At 50.0% G+C, this 21,922-nt stretch overlaps 1 protein-coding gene across 1 annotated transcript in view; it reads left to right on the top strand.

The window, feature by feature from the left end:
• The first annotated feature begins 189 nt into the window (after positions 1–189).
• Positions 190–21,922, top strand: part of LOC143484491 (intersectin-1-like) — a 30,625-nt gene continuing 8,892 nt past the window's right edge. Inside the window, 23 exon segments of the mRNA XM_076983230.1 lie at positions 190–362; positions 576–688; positions 1,557–1,783; positions 1,785–1,820; positions 2,079–2,228; positions 3,679–3,819; positions 5,245–5,332; positions 6,256–6,395; positions 7,012–7,098; positions 7,431–7,514; positions 9,527–9,636; positions 9,721–9,932; positions 10,099–10,220; positions 10,863–10,877; positions 11,736–12,055; positions 12,292–12,463; positions 12,634–12,839; positions 13,018–13,100; positions 13,383–13,549; positions 15,145–15,190; positions 15,401–15,522; positions 15,949–16,072; positions 19,168–19,359. Coding sequence (XP_076839345.1) covers positions 205–362; positions 576–688; positions 1,557–1,783; positions 1,785–1,820; positions 2,079–2,228; positions 3,679–3,819; positions 5,245–5,332; positions 6,256–6,395; positions 7,012–7,098; positions 7,431–7,514; positions 9,527–9,636; positions 9,721–9,932; positions 10,099–10,220; positions 10,863–10,877; positions 11,736–12,055; positions 12,292–12,463; positions 12,634–12,839; positions 13,018–13,100; positions 13,383–13,549; positions 15,145–15,190; positions 15,401–15,522; positions 15,949–16,072; positions 19,168–19,359 — 3,115 coding nt within the window. The 5' untranslated portion in view covers positions 190–204.

The raw sequence follows: 21,922 nt of genomic DNA, 5'->3' as shown, positions 1-21,922 counted from the left end.
CCTGCACGTGACCCTCCCCCCTTCAACGTCCTGCACGTGACCCTCCCCCCTTCAACGTCCTGCACGTGACCCTCCCCCCTTCAACGTCCTGCACGTGACCCTCCCCCCTTCAACGTCCTGCACGTGACCCTCCCCCCTTCAACGTCCTGCACGTGACCCTCCCCCCTTCACCGTCCTGCTTGCCCCCACTCACCTGTGCTGCGTATGTGTTGTGACCACTGCAGGAACCTCTCAGACATAGACCAGGACGGGAAGCTGACGGCCGAGGAGTTCATTCTGGCCATGCACCTGATCGACATGGCCATGTCTGGCCTGCCCCTCCCCCCACTCCTCCCCCCTGACCTCCTGCCTCCCACCTTCAGGTCAGACTCCCCGCACCACACCAAGGTCCCGCAGGGGGCTTTAGTTCACGCAGGCGTCCCGCGTCTGTGGGTCTGTTTAGTATTTACTATTGTACATCTGATAGATATTAGATTGTTTGTATTGCTTTACTAAGACTCTGTAATAGGAGCAGTAATTATGATACTTGCTGTTAATGCAGTTTTGGTGCCTTTGGGGTGTGGGTGTGTGTGTAGGAGGGTGCGTTCTGGCAGTGGCGTCTCAGCGAGCAGCGTTCACTCCGCAGATCTGCGTGTGCAGGAAGAGTCGGCAGAGGAAGAGGAGAAGGAACCGGAGAAAAAACTTCCAGGTCAGGGGTCACAGGATAAATGTCACATTGCCCTTTCCTCCTCCTGCTGTGTTCATCTGGCCAGGCTGAGTAACCAAACAGGACCCTTCCACGTCCAAAACAGATCTCAGACAATATGATTCAGATCTCACATTCCATTAAAGTGAGTGTCCCAGCTTCACCTGTGGTCCAGCAGGCTGTGGGTGAGCTCAGATGTTCTCCAGATGTCCTCTCTGTGTGTCCTCTACAATGGTGTATTGTCCATCTGACAGCTCTCATGCTAACACATTGTTCTGTCTGGAATTATACACACCCAAGACATTAGAGTGCTTGAGCAGAACAGGCCATTGTAGGTGGTTTGACAGATGGCAAACAGATGAATCACCTCACTCATGACCTGTGTTGTATGCTGGGTTGTTAGTCAAGGGTTAAGGTGGAGTTAAGGTGGAGGTAAGGTGGGGTTGTGTTTGGGCATGAGCTAGAACACACAGACCGTTTTGCAGAGGAGATCTGTGTTCCAGCGTGGAACTCAAAACCTGACCACTCCCCTCTTGACCACACCCCTCCCTCCCCTCTTGACCACACCCCTCCCTCCCCTCTTGACCACACACCCCTCCCCTCTTGACCACACCCCTCCCCCTCTTGACCACCAGAACTCCCCTCCCCTCTTGACCACTCCCCTCCCCTCTTGACCACTCCCCTCCCCTCTTGACCACACCCCTCCCTCCCCTCTTGACCACTCCCCTCCCCCGCTTGACCACACCCCTCCCCTCTTGACCACTGCCCTCCCTCCCCTCTTGACCACACCCCTCCCCTCTTGACCACACCCCTCCCCTCTTGACCACTCCCCCCCCCCTCCCCTCTTGACCCCTCCCCTCCCCTCCCTCAGTCACCTTTGAGGATAAGAAGCGTGAGAACTTTGAGCGGGGGAACCTGGAGCTGGAGAAGCGTCGCCAGGCCCTGCTGGAGCAGCAGCGTAAGGAGCAGGAGCGTCTGGCGGCGCTGGAGAGGGAGGAGCAGGAGAGACGGGAGAGGGAGCGTCTGGAGCAGGAGCGCCGACGCCAGCAGCAGCTGGAGAGACAACTGGACAAGCAGCGCGAGATGGAGAGACAGAGGGGAGGAGGAGCGACGCAAGGAGATAGAGAGGGAGAGAGTGGGCGCGGCATGGGGAGGGGGCGGGGCATGGGGAGGAGGGAGGGCAGAGGTGTGTGTGTGCGCGCGTCAGGGACCTCATGAGGTGTGTGTGTGTGTGTGTGTGTGTGATTTTCTAATATGATGCACAAAGCCTTTCTCACCTAAGCCTGACCTGGAACTTGAGTGCACATATGTTTGTGTTGAACTGTGTGTGTGTGTGTGTGTGTGTGTGTGTGTGTGTGTGTGTGTGTGTGTGTGTGTGTGTGTGTGTGTCCAGGCCGCTAAGCGAGAGCTGGAGAGACAGCGACAGTTGGAGTGGGAGAGGAACCGCAGGCAGGAGCTGCTGACACAGAGAAATCGAGAACAAGAGAACATCGTCCTGCTGAAAGCTCGCAAGAAAACCCTGGAGTTTGAGCTGGAGGCTCTGGTAATCACACACACACACACACACACACTTCCCGTTGCACCACTGCTCATGTTGGACTTGTTGGTCCTGTAGGTACTGTTTGAGTCTATAAAACACCTGGCAGGGCTGGCATGTGGGTTCACACACTCACACTTGTGCAGTTCTGTGCTTGGCTGTGTAACGTGGCTGACACACGACAAACAAGCGTGTGATCTCCACGACTTTGTGACACTAAAATGCGTGTGTGTATGTATGTGCTTTTAAAAATACGTCTTTGACCTTGCTATAAGAGGAATATGTTCAGGCTGTAAGGAATATAGCTACAGTACCCACTCCAACCTACACACAGCCGGCTGGTGGAGACGGTGGTTTGGTGTGAGGGGCGGTTCACGTCAGTCACGTGTTGTTTAACCCCCCGTGTAACATAATTCCTGACACCACAGAACCTACAGTGGACGCAGGGCTGAGGAACGCCATGGGTGTCACACTCATTACGGTCCCCTTACAAATGTCACGCTCTGCTTCACAAGTTCGTTCCGGGCTTCAACAGAGCATCAGAACTCGCTCCCTTGTTATGGTGTTGGTCAGGTGGGCTTTTGTCATAGCTGATACCGGCTGTGTTGGTCAGGTGGGCTTTTGTCATAGCTGATACCGGCTGTGTTGGTCAGGTGGGCTTTTGTCATAGCTGATACCGGCTGTGTTTGGTCAGGTGGGCTGTTGTCATAGCTGATACGGCTGTGTTGGTCAGGTGGGCTGTTGTCATAGCTGATACCGGCTGTGTTGGTCAGGTGGGCTGTTGTCATAGCTGATACCGGCTGTGTTGGTCAGGTGGGCTGTTGTCATAGCTGATACCGGCTGTGTTGGTCAGGTGGGCTGTTGTCATAGCTGATACCGGCTGTGTTGGTCAGGTGGGCTTTTGTCATAGCTGATACCGGCTGTGTTGGTCAGGTGGGCTGTTGTCATAGCTGATACCGGCTGTGTTGGTCAGGTGGGCTGTTGTCATAGCTGATACCGGCTGTGTTGGTCAGGTGGGCTGTTGTCATAGCTGATACCGGCTGTGTTGGTCAGGTGGGCTGTTGTCATAGCTGATACCGGCTGTGTTGGTCAGGCTAGCTTATTGAGTGCGCTTATACACGCATGTAAATGCACAAAAACGTTTTAACAGCGTGACCATTACATAACTGCTTTGTTCCTGACTACGTTCTTACTAAAACACGATGGTTTAGCTGATTGTTTTCTAGTGTTTTGTTGACAGCATTTCCTCTCAAGTAATGACCTAAAGTTTTTACTCTTCATCTCTAAACCGTGTACTCATCCTCGCAGGGTCTGATCCATCAGTTCAAACCGTCTACTCTCCTGAATGTGAATTTAAGAATTTAAGATCATCCCCTCTTTTCCCATTTATCTCTCTCTTTCTCTCCCTCTCTCACCCTCCACCCTGGTCGCCCACTCCCTCTTTCTCTTCTTCCAGAATGATAAGAAGTCCCAGCTGGAGGGGAAGCTACAGGACATCCGTAGTCGTCTGGCCACGCAGAGGCAGGACATCGAGAGCACCAACAAGTCCCGCGAGCTGCGCATCGCCGAGATCACCGCACTACAGCAGCAGCTGCAGGTACAGTAGCCCCGGCCCTCCCGCCCTGCCCCGCACACTAGCCCCGCACACTAGCCCCGCCCTCCCGCCCTGCCCCGCACACTAGCCCCGCCCTCCCGCCCTGCCCCGCACACTAGCCCTGCACGCTAGCCCCGCCCTCCCGCCCTGCCCCGCACGCTAGCCCCGCACACCCCGCCCCTGCCCCGCACGCTAGCCCCGCACACCCGCCCCTGCCCCGCACGCTAGCCCCCGCACACCTGCCCTGCCCCGCACACTAGCCCTGCACACTAGCCCCGCCCTCCCCGCCCCTGCCCCGCACACTAGCCCCGCCCTCCCCCGCCCTGCCCCGCACACTAGCCCTGCACGCTAGCCCCCGCACACCCGCCCTGCCCCGCACGCTAGCCCCGCACACCTGCCCTGCCCCGCACACTAGCCCTGCACACTAGCCCCGCCCTCCCGCCCTGCCCCGCACGCTAGCCCCGCACACCCGCCTGCCCCGCACGCTAGCCCCGCACACCCCGCCCTGCCCCGCACGCTAGCCCCGCACACCCGCCCTGCCCCGCACGCTAGCCCCGCACACCTGCCCTGCCCCGCACGCTAGCCCTGCACGCTAGCCCCGCCCTCCCGCCCTGCCCCGCACGCTAGCCCCGCACACCCGCCCTGCCCCGCACGCTAGCCCCGCACCACCCGCCCTGCCCCGCACGCTAGCCCCGCACACCTGCCCTGCCCCGCACACTAGCCCTGCACACTAGCCCTGCCACACTAGCCCCCGCCCTCCCGCCCTGCCCCGCACACTAGCCCCGCCCTCCCGCCCTGCCCCGCACGCTAGCCCTGCACGCTTGCCCCGCACGCTAGCCCCGCACACTAGCCCCGCCCTCCCGCCCTGCCCCGCACACTAGCCCTGCACACTAGCCCTGCACACTAGCCCCGCCCTCCCGCCCTGCCCCGCACACTAGCCCCGCCCCTCCCGCCCTGCTCCGCACGCTAGCCCCGCACACTAGCCCCAGCCCTCCCACTCTGGCCCACAGCACAGAACTGCTTGTCCGTGACCCCACCCCGTCATTTCTCAAGTGATTGATGAATTAATTTTGCTGCTCTGGGTTTTGTCTTTGTCTCCCCTTGTTTAGTAATTTGCACCTTCATGTTGATTTGTTGATTTTCTCCCACTCATGCTGGCAGACTGAGCTCTCTGGATCTCACTCTCATTAGTTTCCGTCTCTCTGTGTGCTGCTCGTGTCCCTTTTCGAGCTTTTGTTCACTCAAATGCACTCTCTCCTCTTTCTTTTTCTTTCTTCTGCTCCTTTTCTTTGCTGTCCTTCATATTCTTTCTCTCTCTCTCTCTCTCTCTCCTCTCTCTCTCTCTCTCTCTCTCTCTCTCTCTCTCTCTCATTCCCCTTCCCTCAATCTTCTCTCTCTCTCTCTCCCCGTCTCTTTCTACCCCCCCAGGAGTCTCAGCAGTGGTTGGGCCGTCTGATTCCTGATAAACAGTGCCTGAGTGACCAGCTGAAGCAGGTCCAGCAGAACAGCCTGCACAGTAAGAGCCCGTCCCGGCCTCCCGCTCCGTCCCCTGGGTGCACTCAAACCCAGCAGCTGTGACGCTCACCTGTCTGACGCACGCCCTGTCAGTTCAGCGCTGGAGGGCTTATCGAGCGCCCTGTACACACATCCATAAAATACGCTCAGCGTTTCACTGCACAAGCGAAGTCAGTAATAACCGAACAGCAGGAAGCGTCTCTCTCAGACGTCCTCTGGAGAGGGAGGTGTGGCCAAGTTCAAAGTGGGTTTTACACTCCAGCATAAAATCCTTTTAGCGTCCTCACTTTCTAAGTTCATTTTGGGGATAAAGGACTATTTTCGTAAATCCTTATAATACTATTAGCTTACGTGTCTCTGCTGTGGCCATCAAGTTAGCTGTGTTTCTAACTTCCTGTACATTTCCTTGCTTGTAATGTACATTGAAGCGTTTGTGCTCGACCTCAATGGGCTGCATCAGTGTTTTGTTTTTTCTTATTCGCAAAATAAGAAGGTGTCATAATAGGTTTTTTTTTTGGGGGGGGGGGGGGGGGTTGTGAATTTCAAGTAAGAATTAGAAGTATATGTCTAAAAGGGGCTTTGTGTGGTGTCTTGAACTAAATCAAGAAGTGAGAGTCACCTCAGTCACTTTGTGGGTTTCCAAGTGACTTTTCTGACTGGGGTTGACTGAGGTCACCTGTGGTTAACCAACACCTGGTGTGCTGGTGTCTGTATTTCCTGCGTTAAAGCACAGCGGTTTTAGAAACCAGGGTGGTTTTGCCACAGCGTTGTCCTGAACATCGTTATGGTGTTTACATGAGGCACGACACGGGAGGCCTGAGCAGATTCACACAAACAAATTGGCCGTCAAACAGTACAGCTCTGATGGTAACAGTTGCTTGCTTGTGTTTGTGTGTTTGTGTGTGTGTGTGTGTGTGTGTGTAGGGGACTCCCTCTCCAGTCTGCAGAGGGCTGTGGAGATGAAGGAGGCCACCAGACAGCAGCTGCGCGATCAGCTGGACGCTGTGGAGATGGAGACGCGCTCCAAACTGCTGGAGATTGATGCCTTCAACACACAGTTGAAGGTGCACACACACACACAATCTACTCTGCCGGCCTTAAGTATGGAATTAAGTGCTGGTTTCCTGGACACTTGAACAGAGCTCATCTATCCAGTGTTGCCTGTAGACCTGTGTCAGCTAGCTGGACAGGACACAGACAGGGCTTGCTGCAGGACACAGGCCCCGCAGACGGAGTGTGTGTGCATGTGCCACTTCAGCTGTATTTATGTATATGCACATATAATATGCTTTTTTTGGTCTGTCTGGGTGTGTGTGTGGGGATGCTGTGTGGGTGGGCGGAGTTAAAGTGATGAGTCATGTATGTCCGTTTGAGATATGGTCTATGTGCTGTTCTTGATTCTTCACTAGCTGCTTAAAACAGCTAGCCACCTCAGAAAAGCTTTTATCTTCTAGCTAGAGTAAGCAGCTTCTGTAAGTCACGAAGAACCGAACACTCAAATTCCCCTCTCACTGTATTTGACTGTTGCACAGACCCCTGGGTCTTTGTTGTGTTGCGTTGGTCTCCATCTTCAACTGCCTTTGCCACCCCATGCTGCCCCTTTCCCCATGTCTGTATGGCTTGGCTTGTTTCCTTTACCCCCGACAACATCCTCCCCATTTTCGTGCTGTGGTGGTGCAGTCCTTGGGACTGTTCTATCAGGCCCATACCGCCCGGATAGAGACCCTTCGGTTGGAACTACTTCTTGAAGAGCAGAGGGGGAGACAGGTAGACAACAGACCTGCTTCTACCCCCCCCCACCCGTCCCCAAAAAACAAGCTTACCCCCACAACCCCTCCCTACCTTACCGCACCATGCTGTTGGCTGCCCTCTACTGGAGGGTTTGCAGTAGTGCACCGTTGTAGTATTCCTGGCTGTGTGTGCTGTGGCCCTCCTCCTAAACTAACGAGCTCCAGTGATAACGAGTGCTGTTAGACTAACCCCCAACAACGCTTCACACCGTTCAGCTATCCAGCACTGGAGCCAGTTATGACAGCAAATTCATGTGACCTTTTGCCCTTTGACCCTTGACCTTTTCGGTGGATGTCTCTCTCTTGCAGTTAGGGGGCTCGATGGACGAGGCGCTTCTGGACTGCCTTGCGGCCATCTTGGCCTGTTTGAAGCAAATAGACCTCTACCTCCAGGTCCCGCCGTTGAGCTGCTAAAATAAAATACACAACAACCTGACCCCGACCTTGGACCCAAGTCTCTCTCACAAACTGCTCCGCCTTCGTGTGTGTTTGCACCGCCCCCCCCTGACCCCGCCCCCTGACCCCGCCCTCACGCACCGTACGAGGGCTGTACACAGTGAGCGCTGTACTCACACTGTGCAGAAGTGACACTGATCTGGGACCAGTTTTTAATACGAGCTTCCTCAAGGGTTTCGCAACTAGGAAGTCGGTTTGTAGGGATTTGGCAACGTCTGCCATTAATGTTGCGCTGCATCTTTACTGAGAGAAACGTCTAGTGACGGAGGGGGGGGAGGCAAGATGAGGGGGACACTGATTTCAAACGTCTGTCCTACAGATCCTGGGGCTTGACCATAAATACCTCTACACTTCAGGGTTGGGAATCTCATGTTACATAACTGATTCAAGATCAGTGCATGTGTGCTGCTTCCACCCATAGTTATAAGGAACTATGCGGAGTAAAATGACTCATCCTCCAAACCAGCAGATGGCGCTGAACTGAATGGACTCCTCAAATTGTCAAGTCAACTTTTGCAGCAGCCTTTGTGAATGAATCTAGTTGTTCAGTTTAGTTCTTTCTCCATTTTTTTTATCTCTCTTTCACCAGATTATATTGAGTCTCGTGGTTGTTAGGAGTACCAGTTTGATCCAGTGTGATCTACTGAGATCTAGTACTAATTTGATCCTCTCAAATGATCCTAGCCTAGTAGAAATAGCTGACCAGTATCCTCGTGCTTTCTACAGAAGCCTCGATCAGAATGTCCAGCAGGCCACTGTTTCTGTTTTAGTTAGTGCAGGTACTTAATTTCACTGCTGAGTGTTAAAATGTAGTTAGTGATGCATACAGTGCACCGAGTATGAAAATCCCTTCACAGGACAGATTGCTTCACTCGGACCACATCTGTATTTACTGCAGCGTGCATGAATCTTCTTCATGACCGACAAATTCGGTTCATGAGTTCTAACCCCAATCTCTCTGTGACCCAAGCTTTGGGATGGCAGTGTGTATATCTAGATACGTGTGTGTGTGCGCGCGCGCGCGCCTGCATGCTTACGTGCATGCATGGTCTTACACTGAAGCCTTTAGCCTCTATTTATCTTTGTGTTTGGTAGTAAATACAGTGTGATTTTTTTTTAGTAGTGTTTATTTGAAGTGAGCACGTTTGGCTTCTGTGAGGTGGTACACAGATGGTAATGAGCACTGATCCGACATCCTGTAGTCCGATAGCCCCTCGGCACAAACCCTCCCCTCCCTCAGATCTGACCTTTGGATCAAAGCGCATCAAAGCAGATCACAGGGGTTGGCCTTTTTCATTTACATGAGCCTTTATGGAAGACGTCAGCCAGTAGAATTACAGCGCGTACATAGCGGCGTTCCCATTGGCCGGCAGAAAAAACTCGCTCCCTTCAGTGTTGCTATAGTAACCTCCTCCACATCTCTGCCCTCTATGGCTCCTGTGATATTACCCAGAAAGCACTGCAGCCGTGGCCGTCACAAATTCAGTCACCTGCCTGTTTGCACCATGCTCCATGCAAGAGACCCTCGGCAATCAGGAATGTACTTTTGAATTGCCCAGTGCATGTACCAAAATGGCGTAACCAGGCTTGGCACCTTACCAACACAGACCGGAGCGCTGGAGTTCTCTGGAGTTCTCTGGAGTTCTCTGGAGCTCTCTGGAGCTCTCTGGAGCTCTCTGGTTTGTGCGTGCAAGCTTGGAGCACCTGGCCTTCATACTTTATGTATGAAGAGTTTAAGTTAAGTGGGAGAAGGTGGGAGAGCTTTGGATAAAGAGCCCTGGCAGGAGACTAGAGCAGCTCTGCATTTGATTAACTGTCCTGCTGGAGTGGGCGGGGCTTGCAGGGTGCAGCTGCAGACGGCTTTTGTGCGCGTGAGTGTCGTCCCTTTTCAGGGCCCCGCCCCTTCCCTTCCAACTCATTGACCTCCACTTTCCCATCATGCATTGCAGGAGCTCAGGGAGATCCACAACAAGCAGCGTCAGAAGCATAAGGAGCTGGAGGGCGACATGGCGGTCCAGCCGCCCCTGGCCGCCAAGCCCGCCCCGCTGCACGAGTCCAGGTGCGTGTGCGGTCCCCTGCGGGGCCAGTAATACCTGCACCACACACGGAGCCGAGCGCGTGGGTGACTTCTCTTCTGCCGCAGGCTGTCCGGGGCCGACGAGAGCGTGTCGCCCGCCTGGAGGGACTCGGCGCTGGGGACCACGCCCACGCCGCCCGCCCCGCCGCCCTGGGCCAGCCGCAGCGCGGAGGAGGACAGCCACGGCTCCAGGGCAGACGTGCAGGACAAAGTGGCCAAGCTGTTCATGCAGCACCCGGAGGTCAAGCAGCCAGGCCCCTCGCCCTGGCCCACGGGAGGTGAGGGGAGACGGGGGAGCGGCCGTGGGCTGGGGTGGTACCCGCTTTTTCAGACGGGGCAACAATTACCCTGTCCCAAGCGCCCAGCGCTCAACTGCTAGGTGGGGTGTCCAGGTTCCCCGGATGGCCCTGCTCAGAGAGGTGTCTCCCTGTTGCTGTGTTTCAGATAAAGTGCCCATATCCAGTCTGAGCCAGGAGAAGGTGAAGGTGGTGTACTACAGAGCACTTTACCCGTTTGACGCCCGCAGTCATGACGAGATCAGCATCCAGCCTGGAGACATAGTCATGGTAAGCACTCCCGGACAGTGAAGCATGCAGTGGGAGGGGTCAACAACACTAGACACCGCCCACTCAGTGCCAGTGAGGCATGCGGTGGGAGGGGTCAACAACACTAGACACCGCCCACTCAGTGCCAGTGAAGCATGCAGTGGGAGGGGTCAACAACACTAGACACCGCCCACTCAGTGCCAGTGAGGCATGCGGTGGGAGGGCTCTACTGCACCTGACTACTCCCAAAAACAGGTCAGTGAGGACGGCTGAAGGAGGCCGGTGACCACCATAAGCACTGGAGGCTTCTAGCAATGTCTTTGTTCGCCACTGCGAGTTCCCAAATGCTTCAAACCCAAAAAGCGAAAAACTTTACACATCAGAAATTTGTGGTCAAATCGTAGAAGGTCGCCTCTAAAATGCAATACATCTTGTTTTCTAAGTTTCTGTGTGTGTGTGTGTGTGTGTGTGTGTGTGTGTGTGTGTGTGAGTTCAAGTATGTACTAAAGTGCGTGCGTGTTCGTATACACACGTGAGCACTGTTTGTGTATATCCTCGTATGAGCGCTCTGTGTGTGTGTGTGTGTGTGTGTGTGTGTGTGTGTGTGTATAGTGTTACTAACCTATGACTCCTCTTTCCTACCTGTGCGCTCTCTTCGTGAAGGTGAAAGGGGAGTGGGTAAGTCCAGGTCGACTCCTCCCCTTCTCCCTCTCCACCAATCATCACCTTTTAATCACATTCAGCCCCACCTCCCCATAGGGCAGCCCAAACCATCACCCACATCTCTACATAATATCATTAATGTCTTGAAAAAAGTTCAAAGGTTAGTTTAAAAAATATTCATAGATTGTTTTGTCACTTCTAATTAGAGAAATCACTTTTTACATAAATTTAAATACATTTTTTTAATGATTAAAAAAAATAAAATAAACGAGCCTTTTTGATACATAACCAAATGATGTAGAAAGGCCAATGTTCTCAAAGCAAAACAAAAAACAAAGACTCCACTAATTGTTTCTTTTTTTAATGGCAATAATTGAATTCCAAGTGCAGATCAGTTAAACATGACCAAAAAGTGTGTCCGTCGTCCTTATCTTCAACACAGTGATGAGGAGTGTGTCAGGATTGCCTGTGTGGTGATGTGTACCTGAGTTGTTGGGCTTGAGCGGTCTTCTAGCATCTGAAATGATCTGGTGTTGAATGGCAGCTTCTCACTGTAGGACAACATTTAATGGGTATTCTGCCTTTGATGTATATTCAATACGTGCTCGTTTGGTTAGTAAGCTAGCTTATTTTAAGGTGGTATTGGACTCGTTTAGTTTAAAGGTGGTATTGAAGTATTAAAGAGTCATGCTTTTGAGCCAGGCTAATTTCTTTAAGTCACCTGGATGGAAGCTTAAGGTGAAGTTCACCTGCAGACCTAGGAGAACAGCTTCTAGTGTAGATCTCAGGAAGCATGTCGAAGTCTGCCAGCGTGTTTTGACAAAGCTGTTGAAATCACCTGTTTTTCCTTATTCAACCCCCCACCCTCCTCAGGTGGACGAATCTCAGACAGGTGAGCCCGGTTGGTTAGGCGGAGAGATAAAAGGAAAGACTGGTTGGTTTCCGGCCAACTATGCAGAGAAGATTCCAGAAACCGAAGTCCCCATTAACCTGAGAGCCAGTGCTACCTTGAGCTCCACCTCCAAACTAACCACCCGCATCACACCCACTTCCTCCACAACCACACCCGCCGCCCTGCAGCCAATCACCACAGAGACCGTGCCATTAGCCCCGCCCCCGACAACTACAATCGTCCCAGGTTCCGCCACCTCATCGTCCTCTGCCTCTAGTAACTGGGCGGATTTCAGTACCACGTAAGTTTGCTCTTAATGCTTTAGATTAAATTAGGATTTAAAAAAATAATAAAGGCGTGATTTAGAGACATTAAAGGATGTTACGCCTCAGTTAGTCAGAATAACAGCTCAGTTCACACATTTGTGCTTAGCTTCGCCTTGTTACACTTGTGGAGTATAACTGGGATGTAGTTTTAAATGTTTTTTATGTTATGTTTGTGTTTTTTTTAATATATCCATCACATCTCTTCTCTCAGATGGCCGACTAACTCAGCGGTGGAGAAACAGGACTCCGACGGTTGGGAGGCGTGGCCGAGCCAGCCCACACAGCCCTCCCTGTCTGTGCCCAGTGGGGGGCAGGGCAGACAACGCTCCGCCTTCACCCCCGCCACCCTCTCTGGCTCCTCCCCCTCCCCTGTGCTTGGGCAGGTAGGGTCATGCATATTCAGGACTTGTCTATTCAAATCCCGCATGTCGTGCTGCAGTGCCGCTTTTCATAAGTTTCACAGCAAAACGGGTGGAGTTATCCGTTTCTCGTCTCTCACACCTCACTCGTCTCCGTTTGTCCACCTCCACCTCCGCCTCCACCCGTCCCTCAGGGCGAGAAGGTGGAGGGCATGCAGGCGCAGGCCCTGTACCCGTGGCGGGCGAAGAAGGACAACCACCTGAACTTCAACAAGAGCGAGGTGATAACGGTGCTGGAGCAGCAGGACATGTGGTGGTTCGGCGAGGTGCAGGGCCAGAGAGGCTGGTTCCCCAAGTCCTACGTCAAGCTCATCTCCGGGCCCGTGCGCAAGTCCATCAGGTGGGCCGGCACCGGCGTTAAGAGTGGGCAGGGTGGGCGTGTAGTACAGGGTCCATACAGTTTATAAAGGGTTAATGATTTATAAGTGGAAAGACTGCTGAAATGAGTGGGTAGGAAAACGTCACCCTGTTTATACGTCTGTTTTAACTGTACCTGCTAATACTGGGGTTGGTTTCAGTATTGAGTCTGGATCCTCCGACAGCCCACCCACTATGAAGAGACCCAGCCCCTCCCCCAACAAACCCATGGACCTTGGAGAAGGTACTGTTACACACACACACACACACACACACACAGATGTAGAGGGAATACCAAATCACTTCACACGTTCCCATAGAAGAGATGCTCATTCAGATTACCAGGTCATTTTCAATTTCTTAACGACAGAAGTGTGTTAGACACACGGACCCCATTCTGCCCTACGGAGTGCTGCGATCGGAGTCGTACCCCTCAGATGGGGCAACTAGGGAGAGTCTGGCTGTGATCACAGGACCTGGTTTTGTGCGTGCGTGCTGGTTTGTGTGTGCGGCCGTGTTCCCTCAGAGTACATAGCGATGTACACCTATGAGAGCAGTGAACAGGGAGACCTGACCTTCCAGCAGGGCGACGTCATCACCGTGCTGAGGAGAGAAGGCGATTGGTGGACGGGCACGGCGGGCGGCAGGACAGGTGTCTTCCCCTCCAACTACGTCAAGCCCAAGGACTCTGAGGTGACGCTCTGGACACAAACACTGTCCAGCCGCTGAGGTGTATATGCACGGCCATAACGATAACATACGTCACGTTCACACCATGATCTTCATCACTACCTCCTTTGCTTGATTTTGTTTGTTTTATTTCTTTTTCATCTTATCCTTTTTTCTATGGGCTATTTGAAATGCTTTAATCATAATGTGCAGCTTTAACAGTCTGTGAATGTTGGTTGCACTGAACTGAGTCTAGAACAGGTAAGAGGGTTTAGAACAGGGTGTAGAACGGGGAAGAGGGTGTAGAAGAGGGAAGAGGATCTAGAACAGAGAAAAGGGTCTAGAAGAGGGAAGAGTCTAGAAGAGGGTATAGAACAGGGAAGATAGTCTAGAAGAGGCAGGAGGGTCTAGAAGAGGTTTTAGAACAAGAGGGTTTAGAACAGGGTCTAGAAGAGGCAAGAGGGTGTAGAACAAGGAAGAGAGTCTAGAAGAGGGTATAGAACAGGGAAGAGGGACTAGAACAGGGAAGAGAGTCTAGAAGAGGTTTTAGAACAGAAGGGGGTGTAGAACAGGGAAGAGGGTCTAGAAGAGGTTTTAGAACAGAAGAGGGTGTAGAACAGGGAAGATAGTCTAGAAGAGGTTTTAGAACAAGAGGGTTTAGAACAGGGTCTAGAAGAGGCAAGAGGGTGTAGAACAGGGAAGAGAGTCTAGAAGAGGGTATAGAACAGGGAAGAGAGTCTAGAAGAGGTTTTAGAACAGAAGGGGGTGTAGAACAGGGAAGAGGGTCTAGAACAGGTAAGAGGGTTTAGAACAGGGTGTAGAACAGGGAAGAGAGTCTAGAAGAGGCTGTAGAACAGGGAAGAGGATCTAGAAGAGGGAAGAGTCTAGAAGAGGGTATAGAACAGGGAAGAGAGTCTAGAAGAGGCAAGAGGGTCTAGAACAGCAAAGGGTCTAGAAGAGGGAATAGTCTAGAAGAGGGTATAGAACAGGGACGAGAGTCTAGAAGAGGCAAGAGGGTCTAGAACAGAGAAAAGGGTCTAGAAGAGGGAAGAGTCTAGAAGAGTGTATAGAACAGGGAAGATAGTCTAGAAGAGGCAAGAGGGTCTAGAAGAGGTTTTAGACCAAGAGGGTTTAGAACAGGGTCTAGAAGAGGCAAGAGGGTGTAGAACAGGGAAGAGAGTCTAGAAGAGGGAATAGAACAGGGAAGAGAGTCTAGAAGAGGCAAGAGGGTCTAGAAGAGGTTTTAGAACAGAAGAAGGTGTAGAACAGGGAAGAGGGTCTAGAAGAGGTTTTAGAACAGAAGAGGGTCAAGAAGAGGCAAGAGGGTCTAGAAGAGGTTTTAGACCAAGAGGGTTTAGAACAGGGTCTAGAAGAGGCAAGAGGGTGTAGAACAGGGAAGAGAGTCTAGAAGAGGGAATAGAACAGGGAAGAGAGTCTAGAAGAGGCAAGAGGGTCTAGAAGAGGTTTTAGAACAGAAGAGGGTGTAGAACAGGGAAGAGGGTCTAGAAGAGGTTTTAGAACAGAAGAGGGTCAAGAAGAGGCAAGAGGGTCTAGATGTGGTTTGTGAGGGCTTGTGCACCTGCTGGACTCAAACCACATTCCCTCTCGTCCTTCCTCAGGGCCTGGGGCCTGCAGGCAAGACCGGCAGTTTGGGGAAGAAGCCAGGTGAGTGGGCGGCAGTCGGGGGGGGCAGACGGGGCAGGTTCCATATGTCTGTACATTGTTCATGTCTTTTGTGTGGTATTTTGTATTTTAATCAGGTAATTTGCTAGAATATATTCTGGGTTCAGTCGTTATAACTGTAATGTATTCATTGAAGAGTCCCCTCTGTGTGTCTCACTCATGCCTGTCCTCTGATCCTGTGCTACCTCACAGAGATCGCCCAAGTGATCGCACCCTACACGGCAACCGGGACGGAGCAGCTGACCCTGGCGCCCGGCCAGCTCATACTCATACGCAAGAAGAACCCTGGAGGCTGGTGGGAGGGGGAGCTGCAGGTACACACACACACACACACACACACACGCACAAATACACACACACACTTGAACTCACACTCGTGCAGCTGTTCATACACACACACACACACTCATACATGAGCATGCATGCACGCACACACACTTGTGCACATTTCTTTTGCACTCTTCTACTCCTCTAGTGTGCACATGCTCACATTTATTGAATGTATGGCGTGTTCCAACACTGACCCGCACTCACTCATGCACATAATCACACTATGCAGTGACACTCATTCTCACTCTGTCTCTCTCTCTTTGTTTTCTGTCTTTCTCTCTTTTTTCCCCTTTCCCTTTCTCTCTCTTGGGATCGTTTTATGAGTTAGACTGTCTTCTGTGCTAATGAACTTGATGCCAATTCCAGCATGCCTTTGATCTGTGTTTTTGTTTGTTTTTTTTTCACCAAAGGCAAGGGGAAAGAAGCGTCAGATTGGTTGGTTCCCGGCCAATTACGTGAAACTATTAAGCCCTAGCACCAGTAAGACCACGCCCACCGAGCCAACTCCACCCAAACTGCCAACACCTAATGCAGGTACAATAGAAGTGTGGTAACATTATGCTGGTATTAGATGTTTATGGAACAATCATATGCTTCTGTGTGCCTGACAGTGTGATCCTTGTGAAAGACTCGTATAAATATCTCAGAACCATTAAGTGCCTGAAATGAGCACAACCACACAATGAATTCACAGAAGGAAGCCTTCAGATTCTCTTTGTTTTATGTGTTTGGGAGCTGTGTTTGCGCTCAGCTCTACAAATGCCTCTCAGTTTTCACATCTGCTGGAATGAACTGTGCTGTCATAGTGAGTATCTGAAGTAATACTGGAAAAGAAATCCTACCATGAAATAAAATGTAAATTATTTATGAGACACTGTGTCACAAAGAACTAATATGGCTAGGTGTGTGGTGTTTTTAAGGTAATTTTAGGCATTTTGTTTTCTTATGGGATCTTAACCAGCAATGTAACATTAGCTAGCTTTGGGACCCGTCTTCAACTTAAAACCTTCGTTTTGGCTTCGTTTTCGTTATTTCCTTTATTCATATTCGAATTCGTGTTCGAGTCTCATCAGTACATTGATCAGTCACGACACGAATAACTAGTTGCTACTCCCAGTAGCAACAAAGACCCATTTTCAGCATCTGGTATGTATTAGTGACTGGTATTATGGTGACCCGTGTCGGCCAGAGGAGGATGGGCTCCCCCCCTGAGTCTTGGTTCCTCTCAAGGTTTCTTCCTCATGCAAAAAACTAGGGAGTTTTTCCTTGCCACTGTCGCCCTTGGCTTGCTCACTGGGGGCTAGGACTCGGCTCTTGTAAAGCTGCTTTGTGACAACAACTGTTGTAAAAAGCGCTATATAAATCAAATTTGATTGATTGATGATTAAGCGCTATATATCCCAGACTCTTTAAGTCAAGAGTCGATTCTTGTAGACAGTGTGCTAGATGATGGAGAAACATATGTACGTGTCTAGATGTGAGCCACTTTGGTAAAGACCAAATGGACTGGATCAGAACACTGGACCTCTTCTATAATCTTTGTTCCTCTACATGCTTTTAATGTGTATTGATGAATACTATATGAAGCACAACCTTACATTGTAAATCTATGGGAATCATATCTTTGCACCAATCCCTTAGGATAGGAAGAATAAACCTACTCTAAAAAGACTAAAATGACTTTTTTCTTTTATCTTCTGTCTGTTTTAAAGCTTCCCAGACGCAAGGTTGCTGATCTAGGATCTTCAGTAATTCAGAAGGGATCTGAAACCAGATCCTCTCACTCTTTATGAATAGGAACGCTTTCTTTACTCAAAGCGCATATAAGCACGCTGATGCATCCTGATTTTAGACAGACTGGGAGAAGAACCAGTTCACTGGAACTGACGATTACGCTTGGAACAGTTGAAGATTTAACGAGGAAGATCAGAAGAATCATTATAAAGACATTAAATCCCTGTTCATTTAGTCAGAGCATTGACTGAACAACTCCAATGATGTGCCTTTTCATTCTCAATGCAGAGAGATGACAATGTTTTATTCAGACTACGCAGGAAAACCATATTCAGTAATCCACTTGCATTCGCAATGCACTTGCAATAATTAGCTGGTTCCTCCTACTAATCCAGAAGCACTTTGCTTGCACAGCTGAAGGACTTTGGCCTGAAACTTTGGTGTGCTTCACTTTCTGTCTCTCTCTTCTTTCACTATATATATGTGTGTATATATAAACCAGCTGGCCCTCCTCCGGGTCGTCTCCCAGAGGCCTGGGGGCTTTCATGTCCTGTTCAGTATCTGAGCTGTTGCCTGTTGTCTTTCATCTTCTCTAGTGCTTCTCTCAGCCCTTGCTGTTTCTCCAGCTTTTTCATGTTTCTTGTTCCCGATGTTGCTGTCTACATCTGTCCCTCTGGTCCATTTGGTTGACCATTGCCCTGTTGTCAGTCTGTATCTGGTGGTCCCGCAGGGCCCTGGCTCGTTCTTCAACACCGTTAGGTGAATGAATGAATGAATGTTTAAATTTATATAGCGCCTTATCTAGATACCCAAGGCGCTTTACAATTGTAAACACAGCTACGTCACAGACAACCAATCACACACCGGCGAGAAGCGGCAGCCAATTGCGCACAGCGTACTCTCTACCGGAAGCCACAGCCCCCTGGGGGACTGAATGGGGTGCAGGAAGGGGAGAGAGAGGACAGACCCTAGTGTCCAACTTTGACCTCAGTACATCCGGCCCGTACTCGGCGCGGGTGTTTCGGTGCACCGCGCTGCCCACTCGGCCGTGGCGTTCCGTGTACGCTCTGTGTTTAGCTTCCCGTGATGGTTTCCCGTTCTTCCTCGTTCCCGTCCACCTCGGGTTTCAGCAGTGAGATGCTCGCTGAGCACGTCCTCGCTCGGAGCCCTCTTCCTGGAGTACTCCTGGATCTGTGAGGTTTCATCCTGGGTAGTGCCTCGCACGCTCACAATAACTCCGCCCCCTTCCATCCACTTAGTGTACAGGATGAAATCCTCCACGCATCGTGATGACATCCCTCGTCTAGCATGAGAACAATGTTCCCTTGTCTTGCTCACACTCAGTAGTGTACATTGACTTTCAAAGTGTTGTAATCAGCAGTTAATAGTTAGCCAAGCTAGTATGTCATGTAGCTGTCTAGCTAACCTACAATATATAACCAGTTCACTTATGAGATGATGATTAAGGCACATTATGCTCACATTAATAAGCGTTCATGAGAAAATTGGATACTTTTCACCAGTATCCACCAGTCACCACTCTGTATTGGTGTATGTGGCAGTTGTTTGAATGGAGATGACCTTGAGTAGGTTTCCCGGTTTTGAATGGAAGCAGTGTTTGTTTGTTTGTTTGTTTGTTTGTGTATTTTTGAGCTTATAAGTGCAGTCGTGTTCATCAATGCAATCGGAGCACTGTGATCCTCCCAAAATGTAATGATTCCATTTTCAGACATGATTATCATCTCTAACATCGCTAGAAAATTATCTCCATAAATTTCAGACCCAGTTCACGAGCTTGAGACAGAAATGTCACACCTGCTGTTCTCTTGCTGCAGTAGGTTTAGCATAGCTGTGTGTGATAAGTTGTGTGTGTGTGTGTGTGTGTGTGCGTTCAGTGTGCCAGGTGATTGGCATGTACGACTACACGGCGCAGAATGACGACGAGCTGCCCTTTGGGAAGGGTCAGATCATCAACGTCCTGAGCAGGGAGGACCCTGATTGGTGGAAGGGCGAACTGAACGGCTCCATCGGCCTCTTCCCCTCTAACTACGTCAAACTGACCACCGACACGGACCCCAGCCAGCAGTGTGAGTATACACAACACCACTCCCCTTTACACCTTCGTTTTTAATCTTTCTCTCTCTTTCCCCTCCCTTCCCCCCCTCTCTCTCTCTCTCTCTCTCTCACCTCCCCTCGTTCACACTCACTCTCTATTGCCCTCAAACACACTTGTTCTATTCTGGTAACTCTAAACCTGGACAGCATGGGAATATCTGTGGAATTGTGTTGGGAAAATGACTGATGAGAAAATCGTCAGTAGGCACCGATTACAACATCATACTGACGTAAAAGATCCCTGTGGCCAGGGTAATAGCTGAACTGGGAGAGTGTTTTGGTATTTAGCACCCTGAGTTGATCAGATTCAGTGTTGTCTTGTAGAGGGGTGGGTCTAGGGTGTGTCCACCAGTCCTTTCCCCCGACCACGCTAACACTAACCCCCTCCTCATGTGTCACGGCATCTCCTAACCATGTTCTATAGCCTGAGTATCTCTCTCTCTCTCTCTCTCTCTCTCTCTCTCTCTCTCTCTCTCTCTCTCTCTCTCTCTCCTTATGTCTGCATGCTTGTGTTCTTGTTGTCACATCGTCGTTGTCAGACGTCCCCTGAGTTCACCGTAGACCTCCTAGCTAGTACGTTTGGCACGTTGTCAGTATCTTTTCTTCTTTTTTTTTTTCTCCCCTCTTTTTTCCTCTTGCTTTTCTTTTTTTTCCATTTAGTTTTTTACTTCGTTTTTTTGCTTATGTGCTGTGTTTTCCTCTTTCTAGGACTCTTATGTTGCCCATATCCCACTCAGCCTTGAAAGTCCTCAAAGCGACCCACTATCCCCTATACACTGCCCAGCGGAATGATGGGAGATGGAACCCCCCCACACACATTGGTCATGTGACTGCCCCCCCAGCTGGCTCTGAGGCCAGAAGAGACGAATACCGAATACTGCAGAAAGAGCAGTCATTAACTTCAGTATTCACAAAACATAGACGCACGCAAAAAAAAAAATTTAAATAAAATTGCCAAGCAGCATTCTCTACATTAAATAAATAAAATAAACCAAGAAGAATGCTTAATTTAAAAAAAATTGTTGTTGTTTGATGAATTAACAACTTTACAATGATTTATAAATGGACTATAAATAAAAATGAATGGATAGTGGGTCCTTTTGTGGCTTTCTGTGATCTAGTTCTGTAGCCTCAAAGCTTTAATTCAGCGCCTAAGGCTTCTGAACATCTTCCGTTAAACTCCACCCCACTTGACTAACGCCTGCGTTTTGCTTCTTTCAAGCCCCATGCCCCGCCCCAACCCCACTCCCCCAACTGGACCCACAGAACCACAGAAAGACCCACTATTCATGCCCTGTGACCTCAATCACAGGGCCTGGTAAATAACATGTGTCATAGCTGACCTGTGTCCTAGTGTCTTACATACTCAAGTGGGGTTAGGGCACTGTGTTGTCCACAACATATCCGACTGCTATTTTTAAGTGTATGTGTGTATGAGTGTGTGTGTGTATGAGTGTGTGTGTGTGTGTGTATATCTATATATATAAAATGTCAAGTTACATTAGGTATACCTTTTTTTCTTTCTTTTGTATCAGAACAGTCAGTGTTTTGAGCAAAGTAAAATAATTTGAGGCAATTCACGTACGACTAGTGTTGTCCTGGTCGCTGAGGTCGGATATGTGAGGACCTCCTGAACAGCGTGTGTGTGTGTCATGTAGCTCCTCCTCCACCCTTCTAGAACACTTAGGGCCTGTCAATCATTTTGATAGGTGCGATGGGACCTCTCCGTTCATCCAATCACACACCTCCAGTGTTTGTCACATGTTCATACCAAGACATTGAATGGATTGGTTTGTGTCTGTGCGCTTGCTGTTTTCTTTTTGTTTATTTGTTTGTTTTGTGTTTACTGTTGAGTTTTGTTAATTCGTTTCATAGTGTTTGTGTGTCGGGGTTGAGAAATGGTGTTGCAAACCAAATACTGCACAACTGCCACTTAGGGGGAAACGGTACAAAAATGGGTAGTACACACACGCACACTTTATGTTGGAACTGGTGCACATGTAAGGACTCTGTCTGCCTTCCATCATGGGTGGACTATTGAGGATTCAGCGTCTTACTTTCTTGTGTATTTCTCATTTTAGATGAAATAGTTATTTTACAGCCATCCTTTTTTTTTTTAACAACATTTATCTTTCACTTGATTTTGAGATTTATTTTGATTGGTTGGTTTGAAAACCTCTACATCACTATATGACCACATAGTGCTTCTGTGTGTTTTGATAAAAAATCAAATTTGTAGTGTTTAAAGTGTACACCAGAGAATTGGCATTACCTTCTTAACTAAAATGTAATTGATAGACAGAAATGATTAGGACCTCACCCAGCTCTGTGGAAAGAACATCCTTCTGAGTTGTGAAGTTTGAGCCCTAGCCCCACACACACATATATACTTAGACAAAAAGCCTGTTGAACAAATATGATAAAGGACTATATCCCAACATCAGAATTGCTAATCACAAATGCTTATGAATAAAAAAAAAATGTTTACAACCGCAATGAAAGACTGTGGTATATTCTTTAATTCAAGAGAAAGCA

This window comes from Brachyhypopomus gauderio, chromosome 20 (assembly GCF_052324685.1).
Source record: "Brachyhypopomus gauderio isolate BG-103 chromosome 20, BGAUD_0.2, whole genome shotgun sequence".
Taxonomy (NCBI): domain Eukaryota; kingdom Metazoa; phylum Chordata; class Actinopteri; order Gymnotiformes; family Hypopomidae; genus Brachyhypopomus; species Brachyhypopomus gauderio.
Note: the sequence above shows the minus strand (reverse complement) of the source record. Positions and strands in the feature narration are given on the sequence as shown.